The sequence below is a fragment of the Taeniopygia guttata genome, chromosome 34 (genome assembly GCF_048771995.1).
Source record: "Taeniopygia guttata chromosome 34, bTaeGut7.mat, whole genome shotgun sequence".
NCBI lineage: Eukaryota > Metazoa > Chordata > Aves > Passeriformes > Estrildidae > Taeniopygia > Taeniopygia guttata.
The window spans coordinates 1,128,255-1,156,127 of record NC_133059.1 but is presented as its reverse complement, the minus strand read 5'-3'; the positions used below and the strand labels follow the sequence as shown (position 1 = coordinate 1,156,127).

General features: G+C 47.8%; 2 protein-coding genes across 2 annotated transcripts in view; both read right to left on the bottom strand.

Annotated features, from left to right (window-relative positions):
- LOC121468955 (uncharacterized) overlaps positions 1–27,873 on the bottom strand; it is a 2,238,800-nt gene that overhangs the window by 1,556,463 nt on the left and 654,464 nt on the right. The window lies entirely within an intron of this gene.
- Positions 1,571–2,503, bottom strand: LOC140681329 (olfactory receptor 14A16-like). Its single transcript, XM_072920979.1, has one exon. It carries the CDS (start codon positions 2,501–2,503, stop codon positions 1,571–1,573), a length of 933 nt encoding a protein of 310 aa, XP_072777080.1.

Here is a 27,873-nt window from a genome sequence, read left to right as displayed (position 1 = left end):
CACAGCCTTCAGCTGCACCAGGGGAGGTTTAGGCTGGACAAGAGGAAGAAGTTCTTCACAGAAAGGGTGAGTGGGCATTGGAATGGGCAGGCCAGGGGGGAGGTGGCAGAGTCACTGTCCCTCTCCAGTGGCACTCAGTGGCATGGTCTGGGTGACAAGGCGGTATTAGGGCATTGGTTGGACTTGGTGATCCCAAAGGTCTTTTCCAGCCTATTTGATTCTGTCATTCTGTGATGATTGGGACACTCTGGGACCATTGTGACCCTGCAGGGCCTGGTGGAACTAAGAGGACCATGGTGACACTGTGCAGCCCCATAGAACCAGGGCTCCATTGTGGTGCTCTGGGGCCCAATGGAACCAGGGAGTCCCCGTGACACTGGGTCCTGGTGGAACCACAGAGGCCATTGTGACACTGCGGGGCCTCGTGTAACCGAGGGGTTTCACCATTGTGACACTGCGAAACCAAAGAGAGCATTGGGAGAGCCCAGGGCCCAGGGGAACCAAGGGGACATTGTGACACTGCAGGACCTTGTGTAACCAAGGGGCCACTGTGACACTCTGGGGCCTCCAGGAATCTGGAAGGCCCTTGTGACACTGTGTGGCCTCGTGGAAACAAGGAATCCATTGTGACACTGAGGGGACTTGTGGAACCACAGAGAGCATTGTGATAGTGTGGGACCTCGTGTGACCATGGGGCCTTTGTGACACCCTGGGGCCCCATGGAACCGAGGGGCCTCTGTGAAACTGCGGCACCAACGAGAACATTGTGACACTGTGAAGCCCCACGGAACAAAGGGGTCCATTGTCACATTTTGGGGCCCCATGGAACCAAGGAGACCAGTGTGACAGTGCAGGGCCTGGTGTAACCAAAGCGACATTGTGACGCTGAGGGGCCCCTTGGAACCAAGGACATCTTTGCAGATGACACCAAGCTGGATGTGGGTGTTGATCTGCTGGAGGGTAGGAGGGCTCTGCACAGGGCCCTGGACAGGCTGGATCCAGGGCCCAAACCCAACAATGTGAGGTTTAACAAGTCCAAGTGCTGGGACCTGCACTTTGGCCACAACAACCCCTGCAGTGCTACAGGCTGGGGACAGAGGGGCTGGACAGCAGCCAGGCAGAAAGGGACCTGCAGGGACTGATGGACAGCAGGCTGGACATGAGCCAGAGTGTGCCCAGGTGGCCAAGAAGGCCAATGGCTCCTGGCCTGGATCAGGAATGGTGTGGCCAGCAGGACCACAGCTGCTGTGCCAGCACTGATCTGCCCCCAGCTCTGCACACAGACATTGCTGCTGCAGCTCCAGGGAAGGCAACAAAAGGGCATCTCTGCAGAAAACTGCTGGAAGATCCTTTAGTTCCTTTAAAGCCACCGAGAGTGCAGCCCTTCATTGACACAATCTGTGGCAACAGGGAAGGTGGAGACAAAATGACAAATGGCTAAAAATTACATTTATTGTGGACAATATGAAAAAAAGTAAAACGAAAGAAAAAAAATTCCCAACAACTAATTCAACAAGAAGTATCAAAGATGACTTTTGTTACAAGTGATTTTCAGAAACTGGACATCATTTTAATGTTTCTGAAAGCATCCAGTCATCAGTCTCCACACTGCAGCCTTGAGCTCCTGGTTCCTCAGGCTGTAGATGAGGGGGTTCAGGGCTGGAGGCACCACCGAGTACAGAACTGACAGGGCCAGATCCAGGGAATGGGAGAACATCAAGGGGGGCTTCAGGTAGGCAAATATTACAGTGCTGACAAACAGAGAGACCACGGCCAGGTGAGGGAGGCAGGTGGAAAAGGCTTTGTGCCGTCCCTGCTCAGAGGGGATCCTCAGCACAGCCCTGAAAATCTGCACATAGGAGAAAACCATGAACACAAAACAACCAAGTGCTAAACACACACTAATAAGAAGAAGCCCAAATTTCCTGAGGTAGGATTTGGAGCAGGAGAGCTTGAGGATCTGGGGGATTTCACAGAAGAACTGGCCCAGGGCATTGCCATGGCACAGGGGCAGAGAAAATGTATTGGCTGTGTGCATGAGAGCATTGAGAAAGGCACTGGCCCAGGCAGCTGCTGCCATGTGGGCACAAGCTCTGCTGCCCAGGAGGGTCCCGTAGTGCAGGGGTTTGCAGATGGACACGTAGCGGTCGTAGCACATGATGGTCAGGAGGAAATACTCTGATCCAAGAAAGAAGATAAGCAGAAAAACCTGAGCAGCACATCCTGAGTAGGAGATGTCACTGGTGTCCCAGAGGGAATTGTGCATGGCTTTGGGGACAGTGGTGCAGATGGAGCCCAGGTCGCTGAGGGCCAGGTTGAGCAGGAAGAAGAACATGGGTGTGTGCAGGTGGTGGCCGCAGGCTACGGCGCTGATGATGAGGCCGTTGCCCAGGAGGGCAGCCAGGGAGATGCCCAGGAAGAGGCAGAAGTGCAGGAGCTGCAGCTGCCGCGTGTCTGCCAGTGCCAGCAGGAGGAAGTGGCTGATGGAGCTGCTGTTGGACATTTGCTGTGGCTGCACATGAGCACCTGTTCATGGAGAAAGGACAGTGACAAGTCAGGAGAGGCTGTTTGGAGCCAGACTGGGCCATTCCCTGCAGATTGTCCTGCTGGGACTCACCCACCAATGTTCCTGCTCTGGGAAAACCTTCACCCAGGTCCCTGCCTGAGCTCCAGTTGTGCTGGCTGAGCATGCCAGGAGCAGCCAGACCTGTGCTTGGGGGCTCTTGAAGAACCATCCCTGCCCTGCTGCCCTGGGTTTGTGACCATGTGGCAGAGGGACAAGGCTGGATATTCAGGATTTGTCAGGGGAATAAGTCCTATTGCAGGAAGGCTTGGTACCATCTGCACTCACACTTCTAAGGGAAATAGATGGCAGGAGCTGGTTTAGGAATTGTTTTCCTACCCACTCACCATTTCTGACTCTCTGAGGTCAGAAATCCCCAGCATTCCTGCTGCACTCAGAGTTTGCCACTGAGAGATGTGAGAGGCAAAGGATTCCCTGTGGCTGAGGGCAGGTGAGGGGCTGGATGGGCTTGTTCCCCCAGCACTGCTCTGCTCAGCCCCCTCTCCTTCCCTGAGCATCTCCCTGGGCCTGGACATCCCCTCCTGAGAGGTGCCTTGTCCCTGCCAGCCCTCACAGAGCCCATCCCACCCTGTGTGCCCTCGGCCCGGCCCTACAGAAACCTGCCTGTGTGCAGGGCCCTGGCTGGGGCAGGCTCTGTGTGCAGCTGGGCAAGGGCAGCTCAGGAGAGCCCTGCTGGGCCCTGCAGAGGTGATGCTGCTGCTGTCCGGGCTGAGGAGTGGCTGAAGGCCCTTTGGGAGGCTCCCAGCAGAGAGACTGACCACCCAAAGTCACAGTTCTGGACACTCTGTAAATGTTCAAACATTCCTGTGATGATCCTGTGTGTCCCTTTCAACTCAGAATGTTCTGTGATTCTGGGATTACAATTCCTGCACTGTTTATCTCATCCCCCTGTCGTTTATAATCAGAAGAGAAAAAAAAAAAAAAACCCTTGCAACAGTGTTAGAACAGGAAAGTAAAAACCAGACCTTTATTGGAAGATTCCAGGTGGCCCCGCAGGAATGGGGCACACCCAGCCCCTGATTTCAACAAGGTAATAAGGTTGATTAATTAGGATATTTAACAGGAATATCCAGTAGGAGATTCAGTTGCCCCAGTTACACACCCCTGGCTCAACCCATTGGAGTAGGTCCAAGGGCTTCTTTGCCCCAGTTTTATTTATGACTGCTTACATTGTTGTCAAAAACCAAAATATTCTTCTTGTAGGCACTCTTCCTGATAATAAGACTATACAATATTTCAGGAATGTACTTAGACAGTCAGCTTATTGTTCTAAAATCTAAGAGCTAGGAAGGAAACATACTAGAGTCAGTTAAGGATTACAGTAAAATAAGAACATAATAGTAGTTTAATAGAGTTAATTAATTAATAGAGTTAAGTAAGTATTATAGTTTTATAACTATATAATAGCCATTTATAGAGCTACAGATATCAAAAGTGTATAAAAGGCAAAATACTTTTCATCATCACCCCAAATTTCCCATCCTTCTCCAAGCAGGAAATCGAAAACACTCTCAGGAAAGCTCCTGATCTTTACAGCAATCCCAGGCTTACCTTCTTTGGGAAGTGCCCTCCGGAGCTGTGCCCAGGCTGGTCTGGAGCTGGGAGCAGCCCTGCCCCACCCAGCCCCTCTCAGCAGCAGCACCTGCCCTGCTCAGGGTGGCTCCTTCCCCCCACAGCTCCTGGCCAGCGCTGGGAGCAGCTCCAGGGCCGGCTGAGAGCTGTCCCTGGCAGGCAGCAGAGTCCTGGCCCAGCACAGCGCCCTGGGCTGCAGGACCCTGCTCTGCAGGACAGCCCTGGGCACCCCTGGCTGCTCTGCACAGGAGATGAGCAGAGAATGCACTCACAGGGGCTGTGGGCATTGGGATGTTCCAGCTTTAGGAGATCTCTCCAGGAGCTGCAGCTGCATTGTCCTGCAGCCAGAGGTTCCTGTGCCAAGGGCTGGCAGTGATTCTGCCCCAGGCACTTCTCAGCCCCTTCCCAGCCCTGACTGATTGAAGCTCTCTGTGCCCCTGTGCTGTGCCCGGGCTGGCTGCAGGCAGTGCCCCAGCCCTGCTGGGCTGGGAGAAGAGCTGCTCAGCAAGAGAAATGTGCTTTTGAAGCTCTGCTTGGTTACCAGGATCACCCTCTGTGCCAGGAGCCCGGCCCAGCTCAGCAGCACAGACACAGCACAAGGACTTTAATGACCCTCTGGGGCTTTGTGCTCAGGCCCTGAACATCAGGCCCTGAGAGGGAGCTGCAGAAACCTCTCCAGAACTCCAAGTCACAATCCAGCTCCAAAGTTTCTTGGACTTTTAATGGGTCCCACTGAGGGACACGACTGAGAAAGTGTCCCCAGGCCCCAGGCAGAGCAGAGAACTGGAGGCACTGATGACAGGTGGGGACAAAGAGAAGCCAAGTCTTGGTGCCCTGGGGCACAGCAGGGTCTGTGCCACCAAGGGCTGGGTGGAGACACCTTGTCCTGAGGCCCTGGGGCCTCCTGGCACAGCCCCAGCCAGGCTGGGCACTGTCACCCCCTGGTCCTGCCCTCAGCATCCCCCCCAGCCCACATCCCAGTGGCCTCAAGGATCTGCTGGAAGGAGTCCCTGGGGAGCCTTGGTCAGGAATGGCCCTGGGGGCTCCTTCATGCTCCCAGAACTGCATTTCTTTTAAGGTATTTGGTGTTTCCCTTTTGATACAGACTCTGTGAGAGGTTTGTGCAATCATGGCCCCAATTATCTGCCTTAAGGAGTCCCTTGAGAGATTTGTACTGACACTCACTGGGGCTCATTAATACTCTGAGATACTAAACTTTTTTCAGGTACTTTGGATTTTCCTTTCCACACAAAATGTGCCATTTTGAGTCTCTAGCATGTAGGGGTTGGGCCTTCCTCAGACCTCTGACAGAGATAAGAGTTTTTTTCTTGTTTCCCCTTGTCTCTAATCTCTTTTCAACAGTTTGTTGTTTGTTTTTCTAGAGGAAGCGTTCTATGTAAGGTCCAGTGGGGATTGGGAAGTGCCTGGGAGCAGCTGCAGCGTGGATGGGCCGTGCCCTTGGGGAAGGCTGACGACATCGTTTGGGACCAGCTTTTCTCCCAGCGGAGGATGGCGTGAGGTGAGTCCCCGTCTGCTTGGCATGGTGGGATCAGAGCTTTTGGGAGACGGCAACAAGCACAAGGAGGCTCCTGCTCTGGGCAGCTGCTGAGGGGCTGGATGTGCTGTGGCTGGCTGCAGGCTGGGAATGTCCTGCCCTCCTGCTCTGCTCCCAAAGGCAGCAGTGATGGGCAGCTCTGGGCACAGCTCTGGGCACAGCCAGCATGGCCTGGGCTCTGTGGGCAGCTGGGACAAGGGGACAGCAGCCTTCAGCTGACGGGGCTTTCTGGTTTCTCTCCTTGCAGCCGGGCTCTGCGGGTGCTGAGGCTGCTCTGGGCTCTGCCAGGGCTCTGCTGGGCTCTGCCCCGGGCACAGCTGGGCTGGCTCTGCCCTCACATTGCTCTGACAGCTTTGCATCAGACGAGCCCGTTGGAGCACAGTGCCTGAGCTTTCTGCTTTGGCAGGTGAGTGAGACTCCCCTGCAGGCCAGGAGATTGCAGCTGGGGACACACATCCAATTGGCAAGGACCCAAACTCTCCATAGTCCCAGCTGAACCCCTGGATCTCCGCAGGAACGCCTGGATCTCCACTATTCATTCTTCATTTCTTTTTGGCTGGAAGTGTGCAGTTGCACTTTCTCCCTCCTCTAGAAGTGCCATGAGTGGGCCAAAGCTGGCAAGTGAGCCGTGTTCCTGAGGCAGTGCAGTCTGGAGCTGATGGATGGAGAATTGCCCTTCCCACTTCCAAAGCAGAGCAAAAAGCCGTAAGTGGGATTTTTCATCCGTAAGAAACCCCTGACAATTTCAGAGGGAGTGTGCAGCTCATTCCCAGAGTGAGAAGGAAGGTCATCTTCTAAAGGATTTGGGGTTTGACAGAGTTGAGATTCCCAGTCCTGCCTGGAGCTGGAAGGGCCCCAATCAATTTCCTATTGCTTCGACCACAATTTAAAATAAGAATGTTGGAAACAAACCCCAAAAACTGTAAAAAAGGCTGTTGAGGTCAGTAAGATGGATCCATGCCATCAGCACATTTACAATGTAAATAACTGAGTTCTCTTTTTAAAAAGATCATTTACCTCTTAATGCAAAGTTACAGAAGTTATTTCACTAACACTTGGATTTTTTTTGTATATTTTACAATTCATCTAATTGTATTTTTTTTTCTTTTTCCTTTTTATTTCTTTAAGCAGAGGTCCTGGCCCTCTTCCAGCCAAAAGGGAAAGGGCCCCACCAAGCCTTGTTACCCACAGACAACATGGTAAAGCTGAACACTAAAGGACCTTGGGGGCATTATTCTGGAACTAAAAAGTTGCCAGCTCCATGGACAACAGAATTATTGTTCCTAACCTGAATGACATTGAGCAAAAAGAATGAAGAACGGTGTCACTAAAGTACTACTGACGTTTGCCAAAACACCTCCAGAGTTTCACCAAGGCATCAGTCATCAAAATGTTTTGGAAATTTAAAGACCAAGGTAGCCAAAGCACTCAGTGTCACTAATTGCTGGGTATGTTCTCAGCTGAAGCTGGGAGGAATGGGGTTCCCTTGGAGGGCCCACCCTGTGGGGTGGCCAGAACTCTGTCAATGGGCTCTGCCTCGTAACGGAGTCAATGAAGGGACAGTTACAGAAACCTGTGCTGTGGGACACGGGAATACAACGATCAGTGTGACAGGATTCACTCAGATTTCCCCTCAGGAGAAACCAAACCCTGTTACAGTTATAGAGGCTACAGTGTCAGAAGATTTCTGTGCTTTACCATCACTCCCAATGTCAGTAGAACTTGGGGTGCTGCAGCTGGTCAGTGTCAGTGTCACACCGCTCCCAGCTGCAGGGCCCCCATTTAGGGTCCTTCAGCAACGACCACACGGAAGACTTAGGGCCCAGAGAACATTTTCCACCCAAAGAGTGCCTTGGGTTTCCGAAAGCAAAGGATTCTGGTTCACCCTGTGCCCCATGTGCGCTGCCCCATCCCGTGGAATTGACATGAATGAGCTGATGGGATTATTAGAAGAGGTAGTAAATGATACTGTTAAAATGTCCAATAGCACATCCTACGAGCTCCAACAAACACAAATGGGGACTCCAGAGAACCGCATGGCCTTGGATTATCTGCTTGCTGGCCAAGGAGGTACCTGGGCTATCAGGGGACGGGGATGTTGCACTGCTAGCAGTGATGGGTTTGAAGGCCAACAGTCAGGAATCACCTTGACAGAAAGAGCAGTAGAAGAGTGGCAGAAGAAAATTCTTCTTGGTGGGATTGGCTTCACGGCTGCCAAATTAGAGGCTGCTGTGAAATGCATTGGTGGCAGGGCCTGTCATCATTGCAGTGTGTGCACTTGGTGAGTTGCTGTGACACTTTGTGCTGGGAAGTGGAGTATTGAGACCTTTCTTAAAAGAGACAGTCTCAAGAAAAGAGAGGCATTTGATAAATAACAGAGAATAGCAACTATTTAGGCATGTTTTAAAAGGAACGTGAATAGCTCTGAGTAATGAAGTTAAACTGCACTTAATTGTAGAACAAGAGGAGATGCCTTTATGCCTAATACCTAAATCTAAGCTGTGTTACTGAAAGAATTATTACAAAGGCTGTAGTTGATTGTAGGTCTCAGGACCGATCAAAGTACCAAGGCCTGAACAGGCCCTGAGGCAAAGCTCACCTCTAGATGAACCTTCCAAGCAAATGTTGTATTTGTATCCACTCATTAAGGAAGCATGATTAACAACAGGATCAATGCATGTGTTCCTTGATAAAACACGGATTTATCTTTCTGTATTTAGAAACAGACAAGGCCCCATCTGGCCTTGTTTGGGGGTGAAGGATCAAAGTCAACTCCCTTGGTTCCTCCTTCAGCCCTGGCCAGGCTTTGGGAGAAAGCAGTCAGGAGAATGAAAGCAGATGTTCTCGCAGTGGCAGTGATGCCAGCTTGTTTGTTTAACAGTGTAAAAGCTGGGTCCTCTCACAGCTTTGGGGCTGGAGCCTCATTGCTTGCAGAGGTGGAGGCACCTGCAGGAATTCCCAGTGTCTGGGAGTGGCTCTCTAGTCCTTGGCTTCCCCCAGCTGATGTGTGGCTGTGGATGATGGTAGAGCCTGAGGCTGACTGGTGATGGATCTTTCCTTAATCACTCCAGGCAATCTCTGGTAGCAATGACTGGATGCATTGCTGAGCTTCTTTTGTAATGCTTTGCTAATGATGATGTGCTTTGCTGAGCTTATCCTTTTGTAATTCTTTGCAGCTGTGCATGATATAAATGACACAATTCCTTCAGTTGGTGTCTGTGTCTTTGGTGCTGACCCTGCCCACTGGTGAGACAGGGCCCCCTCCTGCCTAGAGTGTTACCTAGGAAGAGAAAAGCCATCACTCTATTATAAATTATGACACGGGACCAATTTGTGTCACTTTATAAAGAGAATTTTATTAATTTAGCAAGCAAGCAGTAGGGGCAAATGCAGCGCTGGGCGGCCGGGGAGCCTCTGCTCCCCCCAACGGCTCGCCCCGCACCTCCCGGTCTTTCAGTTCTTATACCCCTTCAGTTCCGGACTTTGTGACAGTCTCGACGTGCTCTGCATCTGCGCGGCGTGTTGCTAGGGGTCTTTTTTCTGCTGTCTGGTGGTCGTTTTAGGAAAGCTCCTATTCTTTGTCCTCCGAGGTAGCGTTAACCCTGCAATAACTTCTCCAAATATGGTAACACAGCTTTTAAAGATCTCTCAATTCCACTATCTACTAATAGCAGTACATCCTGCCCTCCTGCCCCACTGTTTCCCTTGACTTACACAATCCCTGGGACTTTTCCTGATGAACAAAAACTATGCTATTGTCTTTCACAAATCCCCCCTTTTGTCTTTTCATCATTTTGTTCATCAAACCTTTGTAATTCTTGGTGGCTTATAACTAGGATCTCTTCCATTTCTAGGTTTTCTGGTATTGACTCATATTTTGCTCTAATCAGCATCAGGTGTGATGCTTCTAGCCTTCCCTTAATAATGACAGTTCTCCGAGTTCACAATTTTACCACTGGAATCCTTCTGCAGAGGTTTATATCCATAAGGCCCCCATGATACTTTAAGGAATTTATCTCCTGCTACTGACCAATCTGAAGCTATTGTTTCACAGCCCCAGTGCCCACAGAAATATTCTCCAGGGTAGTTGCAATACCCTTTCCCTGGGTTTGATGCTGGGCACATATAAAATCCGTTTCTATCCAAACAAGGCTCTATAGGGGGTAGTTCACATAACTGTGGGTTAAAACTAGGGGATCTGGATGTTATCTGGTTCTGAATTCCCACACCATCCACTCGGGTTAGTGTCCACTTAAAAGGTCGATGTAAAGCTTGGGAGCCCTCTCCTTAGTATAGGGTAAAAAAACCAAAAAAAAAACCAACATTGTAATACCAGTAATTTGCCAATAAGGGTGGAGTCCTGACCTTGCATTTACTATATAATGTCTTATTTTCCCCTTTTTGGGTTTGTTGCCCTGTTGGTGTCTCGGGGGTAATCAGACTGGTCTTCTGGAGGAACTTAGTACTTGGCTGGCAATAGTTGGAGCATTTCAGCATTATTCTATTTTTGGGGGGCCTGGCTCTTTCCCCTCTGCCTCGCCCGCCGACTCGGGTGCTTCGAGCCGCGGGGTAAACCATCTTCTCGGCAGCAGCGGTACTCGCCTGGGCATCCCTTCCCCTGCTCCTGCCTAACCTTGTACTGTTCCCAGTTCTTATCCTTGACCGGGGGTGGGTCACACGGGACCCCCTTTAGTTCCCTTCGACAACACTCTTTTATAATTTGGGCAACAAATGGAGGGGGCTCGTTAGAGTGGAAACAAAAGTTTTCTGGATGCACCCCTCTGGTGTAAATTTTCCTCAGATCCACTGATTTCCCACTCCCCTAATTTCAACACAGCCTCGGTTAATTCTCGTTCAGTCGTGTAACATTCTGTACAAACCCCAGTGGGCAGCCTCCCCCTTCAGCACTGGACTCCCCACCGTTCTTGGCAAACTTTACATGCAAAGCATACAAAAGGGTAACAATCACAGTTTACCTTATTACAAATTATCAAATAATCACCAACAAGCAGGTAATTATATCCCTCTTGCTCCCCTTTGTGACCAACTTGAATGATGTATACAGAGTTCATCAGTTTCTCTTAATGGTAACCTTCAAGTCCCCAGGCTGGCTGACGTGGCTCGCATGAGTCCACCCCTTCTCAGCTGTTCTGATAGCAGTTTCTGTGGTAAGCAAACAACAAACGGACCTTCCCAACGTGAGGTCAGGCAGGTCTCTTTCCAAGTTTTAATAAGTACTTTATCCCCAGGCTTTATTTTGTGAATGGGGAGGTCCAAAGGTGGTCTCTGCACTAACAGCCCCTTTTTCTGGAGCTCCTCTCTCCTATTCATTATCTGTGTGATGTAGGTGTTGATTTGAAAATTTTCTATACATAGGTGGTTCATGGGGGCCTCAATGTCATATGGCATCCCAAACAGCATCTCAAGGGGTGAAACCCCCACATCAGTGGAGGTTGGGTACGGATGTTCAACAGTGCTAGAGGGGTAAGCATTTTACCCATGACATAACTTAGTCAATTGTTTCTTAATTTCCCCATTCATCCTTTCCACCCTTCCGGAACTTTGTGGGTGCCATGGGGTGTGATGTTTCCACTGTATTCTCAGAGTATTAAAAATGTCCTTTGTCACCTTCGAGGTGAAGTGAGGGCCCTGGTCTGAGTCCACCGCCACCAATATACCATATCTGGGGATAACCTCTTCCAGTATTATTTTTACTACATCATGTGCAGTTGCCCTTGCTGTGGGGAAGGCTTCCACATAGTGGGTGAGGTGATCCACTATGACTAGCAAGTACTTATACCTTCCTATTTTAGGTAACTGTGAAATCCACCTGTACGTGAGAAAAGGGTCTGTGAACCAGCTCTGACCACCCATCACTCTCTCTCTTTGCTGCTGCTTATTTACCTTTAAGCAGGTTAGACAGCGACTGGTTACCTGCTTGGCCAGGTTATATACCCCTATACACATATCTTTAATAGCAAATTGGTCTCTTAGTGCTTGAGTTCCCCAGTGCGTTTTGCCGTGCATTGCCTGTAATACTCTCAATGCCATCGCTTTTGGCAACACCTCCCGACCATCAGGTAATATCCATTTACCTTCCTCTTTTTCCCATACCCCCATTCAGTCCAATTTTTGTTTTTCTTGAACAGTAAATGTTCAAATGAATTTTGGGCCATGTGAACAGCAATATTTCTCCTCAGGGCTTTCACAAAAACATTCCAAACCACCCCCACAGGTGGTACAATTCTCCCATCGCATGTTCATCGGTTTATATTTTAAAGTTAGTAGTGCCGCTCTTTTTGCCTCCTGGTCAGCTAGATTATTTCCTCTGATTGTGTTTCCCATGCCCTTCTGGTGTCCCCATATGTACACTATAGCTATCCCTTTTGGACCCCTTATTGCATGCAAATTCTGTTTTATCATGCAGCAGTCCTTTACCCTGTGAATTGATTAAACCTCTTTCCTCCCAAATTTTCCCGAAAGTGTGCACAACACCATAGGCATATTTTGAGTCAGTGTAAATTGTCCCCGCCTTTCCCTCTAATAATCTTAGAGCCCTTAATACTGCATACAATTCGCATGCCTGGGCGGACCAACTGGGGCTCAGGGGACCAGATTCCTTTACCTGTAGGGTTTTCCCATCAATTATAGCATATCCCGACCTTCTTTTCCCTTCAAGTACCCTGGATGATCCATCCACAAACAGCTTATCCCCTGTTTCCAGTTCTTCCCCCTCTAGGTCTGGTCTAATCTTTATTTGTTCTTCTATTTGCTGGAGGCAATCATGTGCTAATTCTGAGCAAGGCTCACCATACAGAAACTGTGCAGGATTTTGGAGGGCAGTGGCCTCAAGTGTTAATTTAGGGGATGAAATTAGGATTCCTTCATACTTCAAAAGCCTAGCCTCTGTAATCCATTTTTCTGCTTTCGGCTGCAATACTCCCCTTATCTTATGTGGGGACATTACCCTTAACTCGCTTCCAGAGGTAATCTTACCAGTTTCTTGTACCAGCAAAGCAGCTGCCACTATTGCCTGTAAACAGGTGGGCCACCCACGACTAACAGGATCCAGAAGCTTTGATAAGTAGGCTACTGGTTTCTTACTCCCAGCCCAATCTTGAGCCAAAACTCCATATGCCGTCCCCCCATCTACATTAACAAACAGATAAAAAGGTCTCTTCAGATCAGGGAGGCTAAGTACAGGTGCAATCCAGTCAAGAGTCAAGTTTAGATACTGACACTTAAAATAACCAATTAAAAGTAGACACACCTCTGAGAACACAGAGGGGTTAAAAGCAGAATTCCCAAGAGAATTAGCTCTCTCTGGTTCCGGTCATCACAAGGTACAGACCTCCTTCAGCAACTACCAGTTCAAGAATAGACGGAGAGAGCTAAAGAGAGTGTAAAGATGCCCTTCGTCTTCAGAGAAAAAAAAAAGCAATCTCTGTTTTTAGACCCTCTGCCCCAGGGGAAAATGAGAGAGATTATAGTCCCGAAATAAAACACTAGACTATTGTTCCTAATAGTCCTTAGCAAAGCATCCTTAAAAGAGCCCTATAAGCAATCTCTATCCCTGCACAGTAGTAAGAACACTGTAACATAAAAAAAATGTGTCACACTAGCCAGTGTGTCTGAGCAGTGCCACATATAACATGAAAACACAAGAGGTAGCAGCTGTGTTTCCTAAGAGTCTATAATACAAGGGGGACTCCTCTCTTCCTCAATAAACTTAGTATTAATTATCTCAAAAGATAAAAACTTAATTAAAGATCCAAATGAGTCTCACTATAATTTAGTAGAGTTAAGTAATAAGAAGAGAAATATTTTAGAAAGTTTTCATTTTAAATTTTGTATAGTTTTTTTCCTTTTCTTTCTTTTCCTTTTATAGTAACAGTAGTAATAGTATAATAAATTTTTTCCTTTATTATTAAGTTTAGCCTGCTTTACTCTGTTCTCAATTGCATTTCACAATATTTAATTGATAAATTGCATTTTCATGGGGTGCTGGCATCGTGCCAGCGTCAAACCATGACACATATAAAAGTTTTAAAATCCTCCAAACTCCGGGTCAAATCCCCCCAGATTTAGGTCAGAACTTCCTAATTTTGGGTCCATACCCCCCAGATTTGGGTCACAACTCCCCAGATTTGGGTCAGAATCCCCCAGATTTGTGTCAAAACCTCTAAATTTCAGGTCCAAGTCTTTAAATTCTGCCTCCAAACCCCCAAATTTGGGTCAGAACCTCCCAGATTCGGCTCAGAAGCTCCTGGTTTTGGGTCAGAACCCCCTAAAATCTCCTTAAAACTCCCCGAATTTGGGTCAGAACCTCCTGGATTTGGGACAGAACCCTCCAAACTCGGCTCCAAATCTCCAAAACCTCTTTAAAATCCCCCAAATTTGGGTCCAAACCTCCCAAATTTGGGTCCAAACTTTTCCAAAACCTCCTTAAAATAGTGGATCATTTTTGCTTTATCTTTTCCCTTTCCCCTACTGGGAAAGGCATGCCAATTATTTATCATTACTCCTAGAGGACTATCCTCAGGAATCTGGGGAAGCTTTGCAGGGGTTCCCCCACCCATGGGACCAGAGGGCTTGCTCTTCCTCTGTCCCATCTTCCGGAGTGCACTCAATTTTTCACACACACGCTCCCCTGGTTCGTGGCCCAAGCCCTCTCGGGTATTGGGAACCGCACTACTGAGGGTCCGCCCTCACTTGGTCTCTATGAGACCTCTCACACACAACACTCCGGGAAAACCACCCCAAACCGAGCGGGAAACCGGCCTATACTTACGCATCCTGCGTCTTCGCTCGGATCTTCGTGCACAAAGTTTACAGGGGTAACCGGTTCTCCTTTTAACCGGCTCTCCTTTGCCCTCAGCTTAATTTAGGTTCCTCGGTAGAGAAACCGAAAGGTTGGGACAATCGGGCTGCCAAAAAAAAGGCGGGGCGCCTCCCGAGGGTCCCAGAACAACCAGGCTATTTCTCTATCCGAGTCACGGCACCAAATTGTGATAAATTATGACACGGGACCAATTTGTGTCACTTTATAAAGAGAATTTTATTAATTTAGCAAGCAAGCAGTATGGGCAAATGCAGCGCTGGGCGGCCGGGGAGCCTCTGCTCCCACCAACGGCTCGCACCGCACCTCCCGGTCTTTCAGTTCTTATACCCCTTCAGTTCCGGACTTTGTGATATTCTCGACGTGCTCTGCATCTGCGCGGCGTGTTGCTAGGGGTCTTTTTTCTGCTGTCCAGTGGTCGTTTGAGGAAAGCTCCTATTCTTCTTCCTCCGAGGTAGCGTTAACCCTGCAATAACTTCTCCAAATATGGTAACACAGCTTTTAAAGATCTCTCAGTTCCACTATCTACTAATAGCAGTACATCCTGCCCTCCTGCCCCACTGTTTCCTGTGACTTACACAATCCCTGGGACTTTTCCTGATGAACAAAAACTATGCTATTGTCTTTCACACCCCCCTCACAGGTGCAGGTGGGACTGGGTGTAGATTGGAAACTGATTTACAAGTAAGAAGGTGCAGCTCGCCAGGAGATGGGCCATGTCTGGGGAGATACAGAAACCCCAGGTGCTGATCGTTAGCGTGAACAACCCGAGATGGATATAATGGAAATCCTGAGGCAGATACATGTGAATACAGCGTTCCCGTAAATTTCATCAAAGGATTAAACAAACTCCAGACAGTGATTTGTTCTCCCTCATCACCAAAAAAGAAAATCTTATTAACATATGGACTCTGAATAGAAGAAAAGACTGATTGCTGGAATCTTGGCCTCAGGCGGAATTTTCCCTATAAAAACTGCTTGTGCCAGGATGGAGGTGTGTGGGCAGAGAGGAAAACCTCTGCTGAGGCTGACCTCTTTGTTGCACACCCAGGGCCGACCCCGGGCTCGGCTCTGTTCTTTCCTTGTGGCTGGCTAGATAAAATTTGATTGTAAAATAAATATTTTATTTTTCATATTAATTTGGCTGGACAAATTTTCATTTATAACACTAAGTGACCCATCTTAGAGGTGAGATTCAGTTGGAATTCACATCGTGGAGAAGTCGTGCAACATGGAAGAAGGGAGCATAGAAATAAAGAGGAAAACATTTTAGATAGTTTCTTTCATCTTCATTTCACTTCTGGAAAGCTGTTTCACTTTTCCAGGAATCTTCTCCTGTCTGCTCTTGTCAAGAACCTCTCATGGAGAACAAGGTCGAGCTTCTGTCCCAAGATTTACCACCTACTGCAGCTTCTCTTGGCTTTCCACACTGCACTGTGTGTGCAGCATGTATTTTGCAGCAAAGCAGGCCAAATGTTTGGAGAACGTTACATGTCCTTTCTTTTCCTGGGGGTCTGGGGAGTTGTGCCACTGGTGAAGTGGCACAATTGTGACTGTTTGTCCTGGTTTAGGGCAAATGTTGTGAGGAAACCTCCAAAAGGAGTCCGTCTACAAATCAAGTTCAAGTGGCCCCTCCCCCTACTATTTCAGGAGAAGACTCCCCTGGAGAAAAATAAAAAAAACCAGTTTATTTATCAAGTAAAGTATTCACAAGCATGAATAATATGAAATAAACCCCCTCTCAGTTCTGAAGAGATGGCAATTCAGAAAGTCCTTTTTGTGGGTTGTAGTTGGCTCACTCGGTCTCTTCTCAGTCCCTCTGGCCCTGGAATGCAGGGTCCCAGACCTCGGTGGGCCACAGGTGTGAGCTGCCGGTGTTTTTCTGGGTTTTCTGTCCAGAGCTGGGTTAAACAGTTCCAAGAAAAAGGAAAGCCACAGTCTGAGCGGAGCCTTCTCTTCCTCAGGTAGCTGAAAACCAAATTGCTACACCTGGGCTGTGAAGACACCAAGAAGTTTCCAAATCTGGGTACTGGAGGTCCCAGCAAACAGCAGATCTGGATGGTGCTGGAGCCAGAACCCAGAATCTTCCAAATTTTGGCTTTCTGTGCCAGCAAATCACTGGGTTTGGGATGTGCTGGCACCAAGAAGTTTTCAGATCTGGGCCCTGGCGGTGCCAGCAAACACCAGATCTGGGCCTTGTTGTTGGCAGCAACAGAAATCTGCCAGATCTGGGCACTGCCAGCACCAGGAAATTTCCAAACCTGGGTACTGGTGCAGCAAACAAGATGTGGGCAGGGCTAGACCTAGTGCCAGGAAGTTGCCAGGTTTTGGATTTCTGTGCCCGCAAATTGCTGCACTTGGGCTGTGCCTGAAGAGGGAAATTTCCAGATCTGGGCACTGGCAGTGCCAGCAAAGACCACATTTCAGGCTCCAGGTGCCAGGAAGGACTGGATCTGGACCCCTTCCTCTTTTCCTTCCTTCCTTCCTGGGGTCCTGCTGCCAGCAAACCCCAGATTGGGTGGTGCTGGCAACGGGAATTTGCCAGGTTTTAGCTTTCTTTGCCAGCAAATTGCTGGTCATGAGCAGTGACGGAAGAGGGAAATTTCCAGATCTGGGCACTGGAGGTGCCTGCAAACACCAGTGGAACCTTCTGGTCCTCGCCCAGACGGATGACCAGTGGTTTCCCCGAGAACTGGCTCTGGTGACTTTACAAAGAAAGACTGCTTTGATCTGGTTGTCGGGAAACAGAACTTCAACGAAGGCGAACACAACAAACAGGACGGCGGGCAGAGTACAGAGAGCGAACGAGAAGAAAGCCTGGGTCCAGTGTCTAGCAGGGATATTGATGCGTTTATATATGGGGAGGGGTAAAGGTGGGATCTGAGGGCAGGATCCAAGAGGAAGGAACGATTCAGAATATGACAATTCTTGCAGTAAGAAGTAAGCAATGGTAGCAAAGAGAAGTCAGAACTTTCTAGTAACAATCTGCATAACTGAACAAGAGGATTATGGGTGGGAGCTCCTGCTCACCCTAACCAGAGAGGGTTTTCCCAAGGCTTTAAGCCAAGGTCTCCTTCTTCTTTTAAACCAACCCCAACACACCAGATTAGGGCGGTACTAATGCCAGCACCGGGAAGCTACCAGGTTTTGGCTTTCTTTGCCAGAAAATTGCTGCATTGGGGTTGTGCCGGCACTGGGAAATTGCCACATCTGGGCACTGGCAGTGCCAGCGCACGCCAGATCTGGGCAGGGAAAGTGCCAGCATTGGGAAATTGCCTAATTTTAACTTTCTGTGCCAGCATATTCCTGGAATTATGCTCTGCAAGCATCTGAAAAATTCTGGATCTGGGCACTGGCGGTGTCAGCAAACACAAGATTGGGTTGGTGTAGGCACCATGTCTATGCCTGGTTTTGGATTTGTGTGCCAGCAAATTGCTGGACTTGGGCTGCACTGGAACAGGGAAATTTCCTGGTATGTGCTGCATGAATCTTTCAGATCACAGCAAGTGAATCCATACACAAAAGCATCCAAATTCTCAGAGAGGGAGTCAAGAAACTGCAAATAGAAGATGATGAAGAGTGGCTCAAATAACTATTCAAAAAATGGAACTTTTCCGGTTGGGCTTTATCTTTGGTCAGACGGGTTTACTGATTTTTGGAGCTGTTGTTGTTGTGTTTCTATTGTTACCCTATTTTGTAAGTTGTCTGTTAAGAGCTGTTCAGAAATCTTTACAGAAAATTTTTCTAAAGAGAGGGGAAGATGTGGAAACATGTCTGGCTGGAATGAGTGGTGGTTTGGCCTCAGTATGAGACCATGGGGAACAGGACACCTAGTCAGGTCATGGCGAGAAGAGTGGGGCCATGGGAGTCAATATGTTAATAGAACTATCCGACATTTGGTCAGGTTTCTGGTTCTTGTTCTCAGTTGGTTTGGAACCTGTTGTGTGTAAGTTCATGTTCCAAGTTTGTGATTGGACCCTTGCCCCCAGAAGACCCGTCTGCCTTGTTCCGTTCACCATGCCCCTGGGTCTTTGCATCTTGCCCCCAGACTATGCAGTTTTCCACATTTGTTATTTTGTTGTTAAAATCTTTATGTTTCAGGCAAGACCATGGTACCCATTCCTCATTTGTTTTGCCGGTTCCCCCGACCAAGCCAAACTAGGGATCAGAGCGAGAGAAGACTGCAACAGTGGAGTGGTAGGAAGTGCAAGGGAACACAGAGAGAGGTTGGCACAGCAATTCAGGGTTGGAATAGGAAAGGCAAGCCAAGTTAGAGGAGGGGTGGGACTGGCAAGGCAATGGAGAAGAAAGAAGTAAGCAGATGACGACGGTGAGGCAAAGGGTCTGCAAGGTAATGCAAGGCAAGGGAGGGGTAGCAGTGCCATGCAAGAAAAGGGCTGGGCCTGTAAGGCAAGGCAAGGTAGCGGTAGGCAAGGGAAAGAGAATAAGGAGGAGTAATGCAATGACGGGAAAAAGGAGGAGGAAAATCAAGGTAGGGTATGAGTAAGCAGTGCAATGCAAGATAAGGGAATTGTAAGATGGGCGATGGAAAGACACAGAGGGTTCAGTAAAGCAAGAGTAGGGATGGTCAGGCATGGCAAAAATATTTGGAGTAGGGTAAAAAAGGCAAGACAAGGCAAGGCAGGAGTAGGCAAGGAAGTGAGACTCAGGAGAAGGAGGCAACAGAAGGCAAAGCCAGGGAAAATAGCAGAAGAAAAGTCAAGGTAGGGGATGGGTGAGCAAGGCAATGCAAGGCAATGGAGTCATAGGAAAGACAAGGGAAAGACATGAGAGATCAGTAAGGCAATACATAGCTGGAGAAGGCAAGGCAAGGGACAAGAAGGATGTGAATGGCAAAATAAAGCAAGGACGGTGTAAAATGGGCAAGGCAAGGCAACAGAAATACCTTGCATGCCTATCCCCACCTTGACATAGCTAGATATATCTTCCCTGCCCTTCCATTTTCTAGCTTTCCCCTTCTGAGTCCTGCCAACCTTGCCTACTCTAACCCGGCACTGCTTCACTGACCTCTGTGTATCTTTTCCTTGCCCTTCCTGCCACTCCATTCCCTTTATTGCCTTGCTTACCCATCCTTCACCTTCATCTCCCTACCCCTTTCTTCCCTAGCCTTGCTTTGCCTTGCCTTCCCTTCCTTTGACTTGCCTTGCCTTTTCTACTCTCCCTGCCTTGTCTTAGCAACCCCCTTTTGTTGTTCCCTTGCCCTTCCTTCAACTCCACTGCCTTGCATTGCCTTCCTCACGCATCACAACCTTGAACTTCCTATCCCTTTGTTTCTTGTCCTTGCTCTGCCTTCTCCTCCTTCCTGTTCATGGGCAAGCAAGGAAACGCAAGGCTTGCATTGGACTTTGCATTGCTTTCTGAGCCCTCTGTGTCCTCCTTTTCCCTTCCTAACACTCCCGCCTTGTTTTGCCTGGTTGCTCACCCATTCCCCATCTTGAGGTTTTATCAGGGACCATTTTCCACATATGTGAGACAAACCCCCCCCAGTGCTGACTTGTACATTTTCTTAATAATATAAAATATTACATACATATCATTCTACCGGCGTGATTTATCTTTATTACATATAACAATCCCTCCCCTTCTACATTAACCCATTAATTCATGCCTAAAAACTCTATATTTAATGCTTTCTTCCCTTAGTTTTGTGCAATTACTTTTAATCTTACCTAAAAAGAAAAAACCCTCAGTTCCCTCTTAGTTTCCATCACCCCATTGTTCTTTTGGAATTTCTTGGTAAAACCTGTAAGTATTCCCTTCTTCTTTTACGTGCCCCTCGAACTTGGCATAGGCTTCGGCTGCTCTGCTGTGTGGGTTTTCTTCACCTAGTTTCATTATTTTAGATACCTGATTTATTTTCCCAGTTGCACACTCTGGGTCCGTGGGCATGGCTGCTACCTGCATCCCTTGTACCACTGAGTGTATTAACCTGAAAAGCAGGGTACCATGCAGGGCAGGAAGAAGATTCCGGCTATTGAGCACAATGCAAAAAGTACAACCTTTCCCCCCGCCCCCGAGTACTATCAAACAAATGGTCCCATCAGGATGCTTGGAGGATGGAGTTCCACTTTTGCACCTGAACGTGTGCTACCCTTTTGATTTCAGTTGCCAAGCCTCTGATGGTCTCTTTAGTTCTTGTGCCACCTGCCTTATTTTATTCTCTGGGCCCACCCCCTCTTTATTTCTTGAGAAGCAGAATGTTCTATCATATTGCAGACAGACCCTGTCATCCTGATCCTCTAAAAGGTCAAGGATAACCGGTTCATTTTCGAGGGAAAATTTTTTCTTATATTTTGAATTCCCTCCAACCCAATATGTCTTTCTACCCATCACACACATTCCCAGTTGATTCTTATCATAACACAGTGGTTTAGCCTGAAAATAAGCTACAAATACTGACTCCATTTTCCCCCCAACCCATAATGTGCGTTTACGCTTATCACAGATAGGGACAGGTATTCGTTCAGCATTCCTCTTGCATGTTTTGTGCTCTGACTGCCTTTTCTTAGGGGTCGCCCTTTTTAGATCACACTTTATTTTCTTACACTTCCCCCATTGAGTGCCATTTATGGGATTCTATCCTCTTATCTTGTCCTGGCTGCAGTTCCTGGGGGTTGGGAATGTTGGAGCCCCCGATTCCCCTTGTCCCCACTGGGCATTTTGTACGCATGGTACGTCCTCGCCGCCGGGGCCTCGTACATCCGTGCTGGGTAAGCAACCTGAATGTGTACTAATTTTGAGGCCCATTGCTAGGCTCAGGATCATCAGGACCCCCACTATGAAAACTCCTCTGCCTCTGCCTTCGCCCAACTGGGTTGCAACCAGCGGCGGGGTAAACCATCTTCTCGGCAGCAGGAGTCCTCTGTGGTGTCGTGCCTGGCCCGAGCTGCATCCCTCCGTTTAAAGATGCCCCACCTTGATAGTTTAACTGAGTCTGCGCTGCAGGGTACTTTGTTTAATCTCCGGCACTCAGCAGTAATGATCTGAGCTTTTGACCTCAATTTTCCCCTCACCCCAATTTGGAATAGGCAAAACCACACCAAGGAATCTACTTCAATTATACCCAGACTAGTGGTGAGCCCTAAAACACGGCTAGTCAGTCACTGTTCTTCCTCCAGGCATTTATCACACAAACCCTTTGGGTTTTTATTGCTGTATCTGTAGTTAAGAGGACAAAACAAAACAAAACAGAACAAGAGCCTTCCTAATGAGGTGACAAAGGAGCCTCTCTCCAAGTTTGGATGAGCACCTTGTCCCTGGGTTGCACTTTATGTATGGAGAAACCAAAGGGGGTACTTTGTGTTATTATTCTCTGCTTTCACAATTCCTGCAGATTCTTGTTCATGGACATGTGATACCGCTGGATCTGTCCATCTTCTATCCTCGGGTGCCCCACCAGCATGCCGTGTTCGTAGGGCATCCCATATAGCATTTTAAAGGGTGACAGCCCAGTCTCAGAATGAGACAGGGTCCGAATATGTAACAGGACTAAGGGGAGGCATTTTAACTAGGACATTTTGTTTCCAAAATCAATTTAACCAATTGAGCTTTTAGTGTTTGATTCATCCTCTCGACTTGCCTGATTAACTTTTTGGCAAATCATACACCCTTACACCTCTTGTTTCACAAATTCATAAATCCCCTTACACTCAAAGAATCTCGGGAATTGCTCTGCCAGGGCCTGGGATCTCCAGTGTGTCTGTTGATGTAGTCTCCTTAGGGTTTTTCTGGTATAATCTTTAGACAATAGCTCCCTCCCATTGGGCAATTTCCACTTACCTCCTTCTAGCTGGCCTCCTATTTTTTCGTCCCCCTCAGTTTCTTTTGGGGAAGGGTGTGGGGGATATTCCCAGACCTTCCCTTCTTCGATTCCCGGGGTACTTACCTTCAGTAAAGCTGCGCTTTTAGCTTCTTTGTCTGCTAAGTTATTTCCTTGGGCCCTAAACTGCATTCCTGTTTGTGCCCTTTCACGTGGACTATGCCAATTGCTTCTGGCCCTCTAATGGCCTTTAAAATTTGCCTGATTATTTTTTCATGCACTAGACCTCACCCCCAAGTGTTAAGTAACCCTCATTCTTCCCAAAGTTTTCCAAAAGTGTGTGCCACTGCAAATGCATATTTCAAATCTGTGAAGATCGTTCCCCTTTTCCCCTTTAATTTCTGTAAAGCTCTTAAATACTGCATGCAATTCACAAGTTTGTGCTGACTATCTGGCATTCAGGGGTTCTGATTCTATGACTTCCCTTGTTTACAAGTTTGTAAAATGCAGGGGAAGAACCACAAACTCACTGGGAAAGGTGGTATCTCTTAAAGTGTCCACTTTTCTCAACACAAAAGAGCATACAATACTTCAGCACCCATCCACGTCAGCTTCCTCTGGTCCCCACATACTCTGGACACAATCAGAATAACAGCACACAGTAAAATTCCAGGAATCAAGTCTGAACCACAGGGACAGAGGAACATCCCCCTGCCCCAATCCCCGCCAAGTTCATCTAGCCACAGTTAAAATGTGCACAGTCTACACAAATCACCACTTGTAAACACAATAAATGTCCTCTCCCACGTTTCCCCACTTGTTCCACTTCTCCGCGGGCCCTCCCTGCCCCCACAGCTTATCCCAGCCAGCGCCTCGGGCCTCACTCGGTCGCTTCAGATATGAGTAGAACTTCCCCCCACCCCGTGCCGTGGGTGCACACACTCTTTCGCTCGTTCACTCACTTTATACACCATGCACTCACACAATTGGAACACATTACCTACACAATGTCCAGACCCAAGCATACAAATCCATTTACTACTGCATGTCCTGATTCCCTTTTTCCCATCCATGACCCTCGCCGAGCTATGTACAAACCACTTTATCCCTTCTTCTAATTTTTCCACTTCTAAATCTGGTCTTACTTTTGGTTTGCAGCCCCACCACTTCAGCACAATCATGGGTAGGCACTCCTGTGGTTTCCCCAAACAGAAACCGGGCGGGATTTTGTGACGAGGTTTTTCGTAGCTCCAAATACCAAGAGTGGATTGTTATAGCCTCATATTTTAGAAGTCTGGCATCACCCATCTGCTTGTCTGCCCCCTTCTGCAAAACACTTCCCACACTGTGCAGGGTGCAAACCACCAATGGTGCCCCAAAGGTCACCCTCCCAGACTCCTCCACCAACACTGCCACCGCCACAATTGCCTGCCCTGCAAGCACGCAGCCCCCCCGCCCACAGAGTCCAAAAGCCTGGACACACACGTGTCGGTCTCAGATTCAGGCAAAGAGAGAAACAGAAAGTTTCTAACCAGGCAGAAGCCTGAGAAAGTGCTGAAAAGAATGTAAATAAGGTTATTTATCTCTCTTGTTGTTCACATTGCTTATAGTTAAGTTCTACCCCTGTGCGTCATGCACTGTGCACCAATGGTGAGGGTTGTTTTCACTTCAGGACCAATAGAGTTAGTCTGCATGAAGCTCTGTATAAAGAGCAATGCATTTTGAAATAAATCAGAGTTTTACTCTCTCCTTCTGAAGTGGAATCATCTAATTCCTGTCCACCCTCAACAGCGTCAGCACACACACCACCGGCCTCTTGGCCCCTGCCCACTCCCAAATCAACACTCCATGAGCAGTGTGACCACTGGCGTCCACAAACAGCTGAAATGGGTCTTCCCCACATCAGGGAGGCTCAACACAGGAGCTACCATAAGGATCTCTTTTAGCTCCTTGAAGCCCTCCTCATCCTGTTTTGTCAGGGATCTGAAGAGTCTCCAGCGTCACTGGACCCTTTGGTTCTGCCTGCATCTAGAAGTGCCACAGATGTGCCAAGTGGGGCCAGTGACCCATATTCCAAGGGCAGTGTAGGCAGGAGGGCATGTGTGAGAACCCCGGGATTGATTTGGGGCTCTCGTGTGGTGGTAAAGTCTCTCCTCCAACCCGTGCTTCCAAAGAAAAACTCCACAGCCTCTTGTGGTTCGGTCTCAAGGCAGTTTATTGCTCGTTATCTAAAAGATTGTCCTGCGCTGTGGCTGCTTTGGTCAGCGGCCCAGGCAGAGGTAAACACTCTCCTGACACCCTCACTGTCCGGTGTCTTCTTCTCTCCCCACCAGGGCTGCTGCTATCTTTTATATGATATATTACGTGTTATATGTTTATAGATTTTCCCCAATACCTACTATCTACGTTACAATGTGCTTTTCTACTCTAAACCAATCTGTGAATGCCAACATCACCAAGAACATGGAGGTAAGGAAGAAGAAGGAGGAAGAATAAGATAAGGACCACTTTCCTCCATCTTAGAACTCCTGACCCCCCTGTACAAAGTGAAAACCCCCCTGTACAGGTACTAAAACCCCCCTGTACAACACTAAAAAATTTTACCCTCTAATTTGTGACTACTTTTACCATATCATCTAACATTCTGTGACTGCTTGTTCCACCCTCAAAGTTGGTAATTCATTCCATGGTTCAAACTCAAGATCACAGCTGTTTTCAGCTGCTTGCCAGGGTCTAAAATGCTTCTGACCAAGGCCTGGAACCTCTAAAAATGTCTGAGGGACATTTTGGGTTCCGACATCTCCCCTCTCTGTTTGAACCAGAAACACCCGCTTTACCATGCTGTTCAAGGTCTTTCGAATACACACGAAAATGCATGGTAGAACAAGCAGAAGAACTACAAGCCCTATAAGAATATAAAGTGCTATTTTCGAAAGTTCTTTCCACAATGGTGAGATATCAAAAAAGTTAAACAAACTATCCCACCAGGACCCTGTAACTCTGTTCAATTTGCTAATACTATTCTGTATTTGTTTTATATTTTCATGAATAGATTTTGAATGATCGGACAAGTTCATGTAGCACATCCCCTCAAATTCCTCACATCCGTGCCCATGTGTCAGCAGCAAATGATCAATTGCCGCCCTGTTTTGAAGCACTGCTTGCCTTGCACTGCTGATGTCTGTTAACATGTCACTCAGTGCAAACGAAATGGCACGACTATGTTTACTCAACCAACACGCTATATGATCCAATTGTGTCAAGGCCGCCCCTGATGCTGCTTGGGGTGAGAAAATTGCTACTGCAATTCTCCGAGACTTGTCCCAGGTAGAAACATCATCATCACAATTTGGACTATATCGTTCAAGGGATCTTTTTTCCCTGTGTGTCTGCTTTTGTAAAGTTTTCAAATCAGGTGTTAACAATGAGAGTTCCCCGATGCTGCATGGACCGCCCTTGATTTTTGCAGGGATAGCAGGCCAAATTCTGTCCCCGCAAATGAAAAACATTCCCTTCGGTAAAGTGGCTGGGTGTTGAAGGGATGGTTTGCTTGTTATTTTTGTGTGATTGCACCAAGATGATGCATTTTTATAAAAAGGCTGATTGGGATGACATCTATTGTATGATTATCTGTCTTCGCCACTCCTGATGAATTAAATTTGATGCACCATTTCATTTTTGTTGATCCAAAAATGTCCAACTCTGGAGGTTCCAAGTGAGCCACAGGAAGGTACTGTGTCCAAATTTGCCATCCTTCCACAGGATCCGAAAAAGTTTTCAGAATCTCTGGAGGGATGCTTTTTGGAATTGGCCATTCTTTCACTGGCACACCTACTAAACATGTTGAAAATGGTTTTCCTGGCTTTGAATGAGTCAGACAAATGCTGTCTAGACCCGCTGCCTTTGCCAAAGTTTCCCACACATTTTCCTTTGGTTGTTTCACGGGAAAGTCTGTCCAATTGCTCAAGGCAATAGGCAAGAGAATGAAGCACATGAACACTATCTGCCTGAATCCCATGTCCATGCCCCCACCCTCTGTGAGAGACCCTGCAATGCAGCAACACCCAAACAACACTTGATTTCTCAGAAAAAGCCCCAAGTCTCTGGGTGATCAATCGTTGTCCGACGAGACGTCTGCAGCGTTGTTGTCTGCCTTCGTCTGCGTGCTTGCTTCTCTGCTTCTCGGGTCCAGGTCCACTGGCGTCTGCACCCGATAAGGTTACATGTGCCTCGCTGGCATTCACTTCAGTCCTCGTCCTATAGAAACACAAGCGAAACCCTCGCCCCAAGTTATCAATGTAAATGGACCTTCAATCTGTCCTGACTCTGGGTTTCTGATCAAAACGAAAGGATTTTCCCTTAGTTTTTCCTGTGGGCTGTTTGTAACATATCTGACAATTAGTAGAGTGGGCTTTGAGAAAAAACCATTTAAAGAATTCAACACATTTGTTCAACCTCGCCTCCTCCCTTTTCTGTCCATCCAAGTGGATTTCAGGGTGTGATGTGTTCTTTGCTTGCTTGACCTGAGGGAGAATGAAGAATATTGAAAATATGTTTGACTCTTCATCGTCCAGCAGGTCACAGGCGAGAAATCCCAGGCGCGCTTCTGGTTTTCCTCCTCCTGGCTGTCCTCCAGACGAGCTGTCTTGGTGAAGGTCAGGTTCTTATCTTGAGCTTTCCGCTCCCTCTCCTCCTGGAATCTGCCGAGAGCATTTGTGCTCTGTTCCTCTTCCTTTCTTTATTTTTTTGTTTTTCTCTGCTGATGAAGGTTGGAGGTTGTTTGCTGTTTCTTCTTGTTCTTCTTGCTGAAGCCCGCGCAGGGACGCCATTTGTCGGAATCTGTGGGTGTTGGTGATTCCGAGATTGTAGAAAGTCTCTGTCTTTCTGCCCCATTGCCAAAGAAGAAGCCATAATTCGTCTGCGCTGTTTTCAAGGTTGTTTATTTTTGCTTATCTATAACAAGTTCTGCTGCCCTGCCGCAGCTCTGTCCTGCAGGGCAGTGTGCGGGGCTCTGCCCTCAGTGGGATGGTACAAACATTATATACAAGAAATTACGTGTACTATATTTACAATAATGTGCCAATATCTGTCACCTACGTTGAACAGTGTGTCCCCAGCCTGAACCAATAGAAAAATGCCAACATCACCAAGAACATGGAGGTAAGGAAGAAGAAGGAGGAAGAAAAGGATCAGGCCCACTTTCCTCCATCTTAGAACTCCTGACCCCCCTGTACAAAGTAAAACCCCCCTGTACAGGTGTTAAAACCCCCCTGTACAATACTAAAAAATTTTACCCTCTAATTTGTGACTACTTTTACTATACCATCTAACCCTCTGTGACCGCTTGTTCCACCTTTAAAGTTGGTAATTCATTCCATGGTTCAAACTCAAGATCACAGCTGTTTTCAGCTGCTTGCCAGGGTCTAAAATGCTTCTGACCAAGGCCTGGAACCTCTGAAAATGTCTGAGGGACATTTTGAGTTCCGACACACAGATAAAATGATGTGCAGAGCTCATACAGAGCTCACAGCACAGCTAAAACA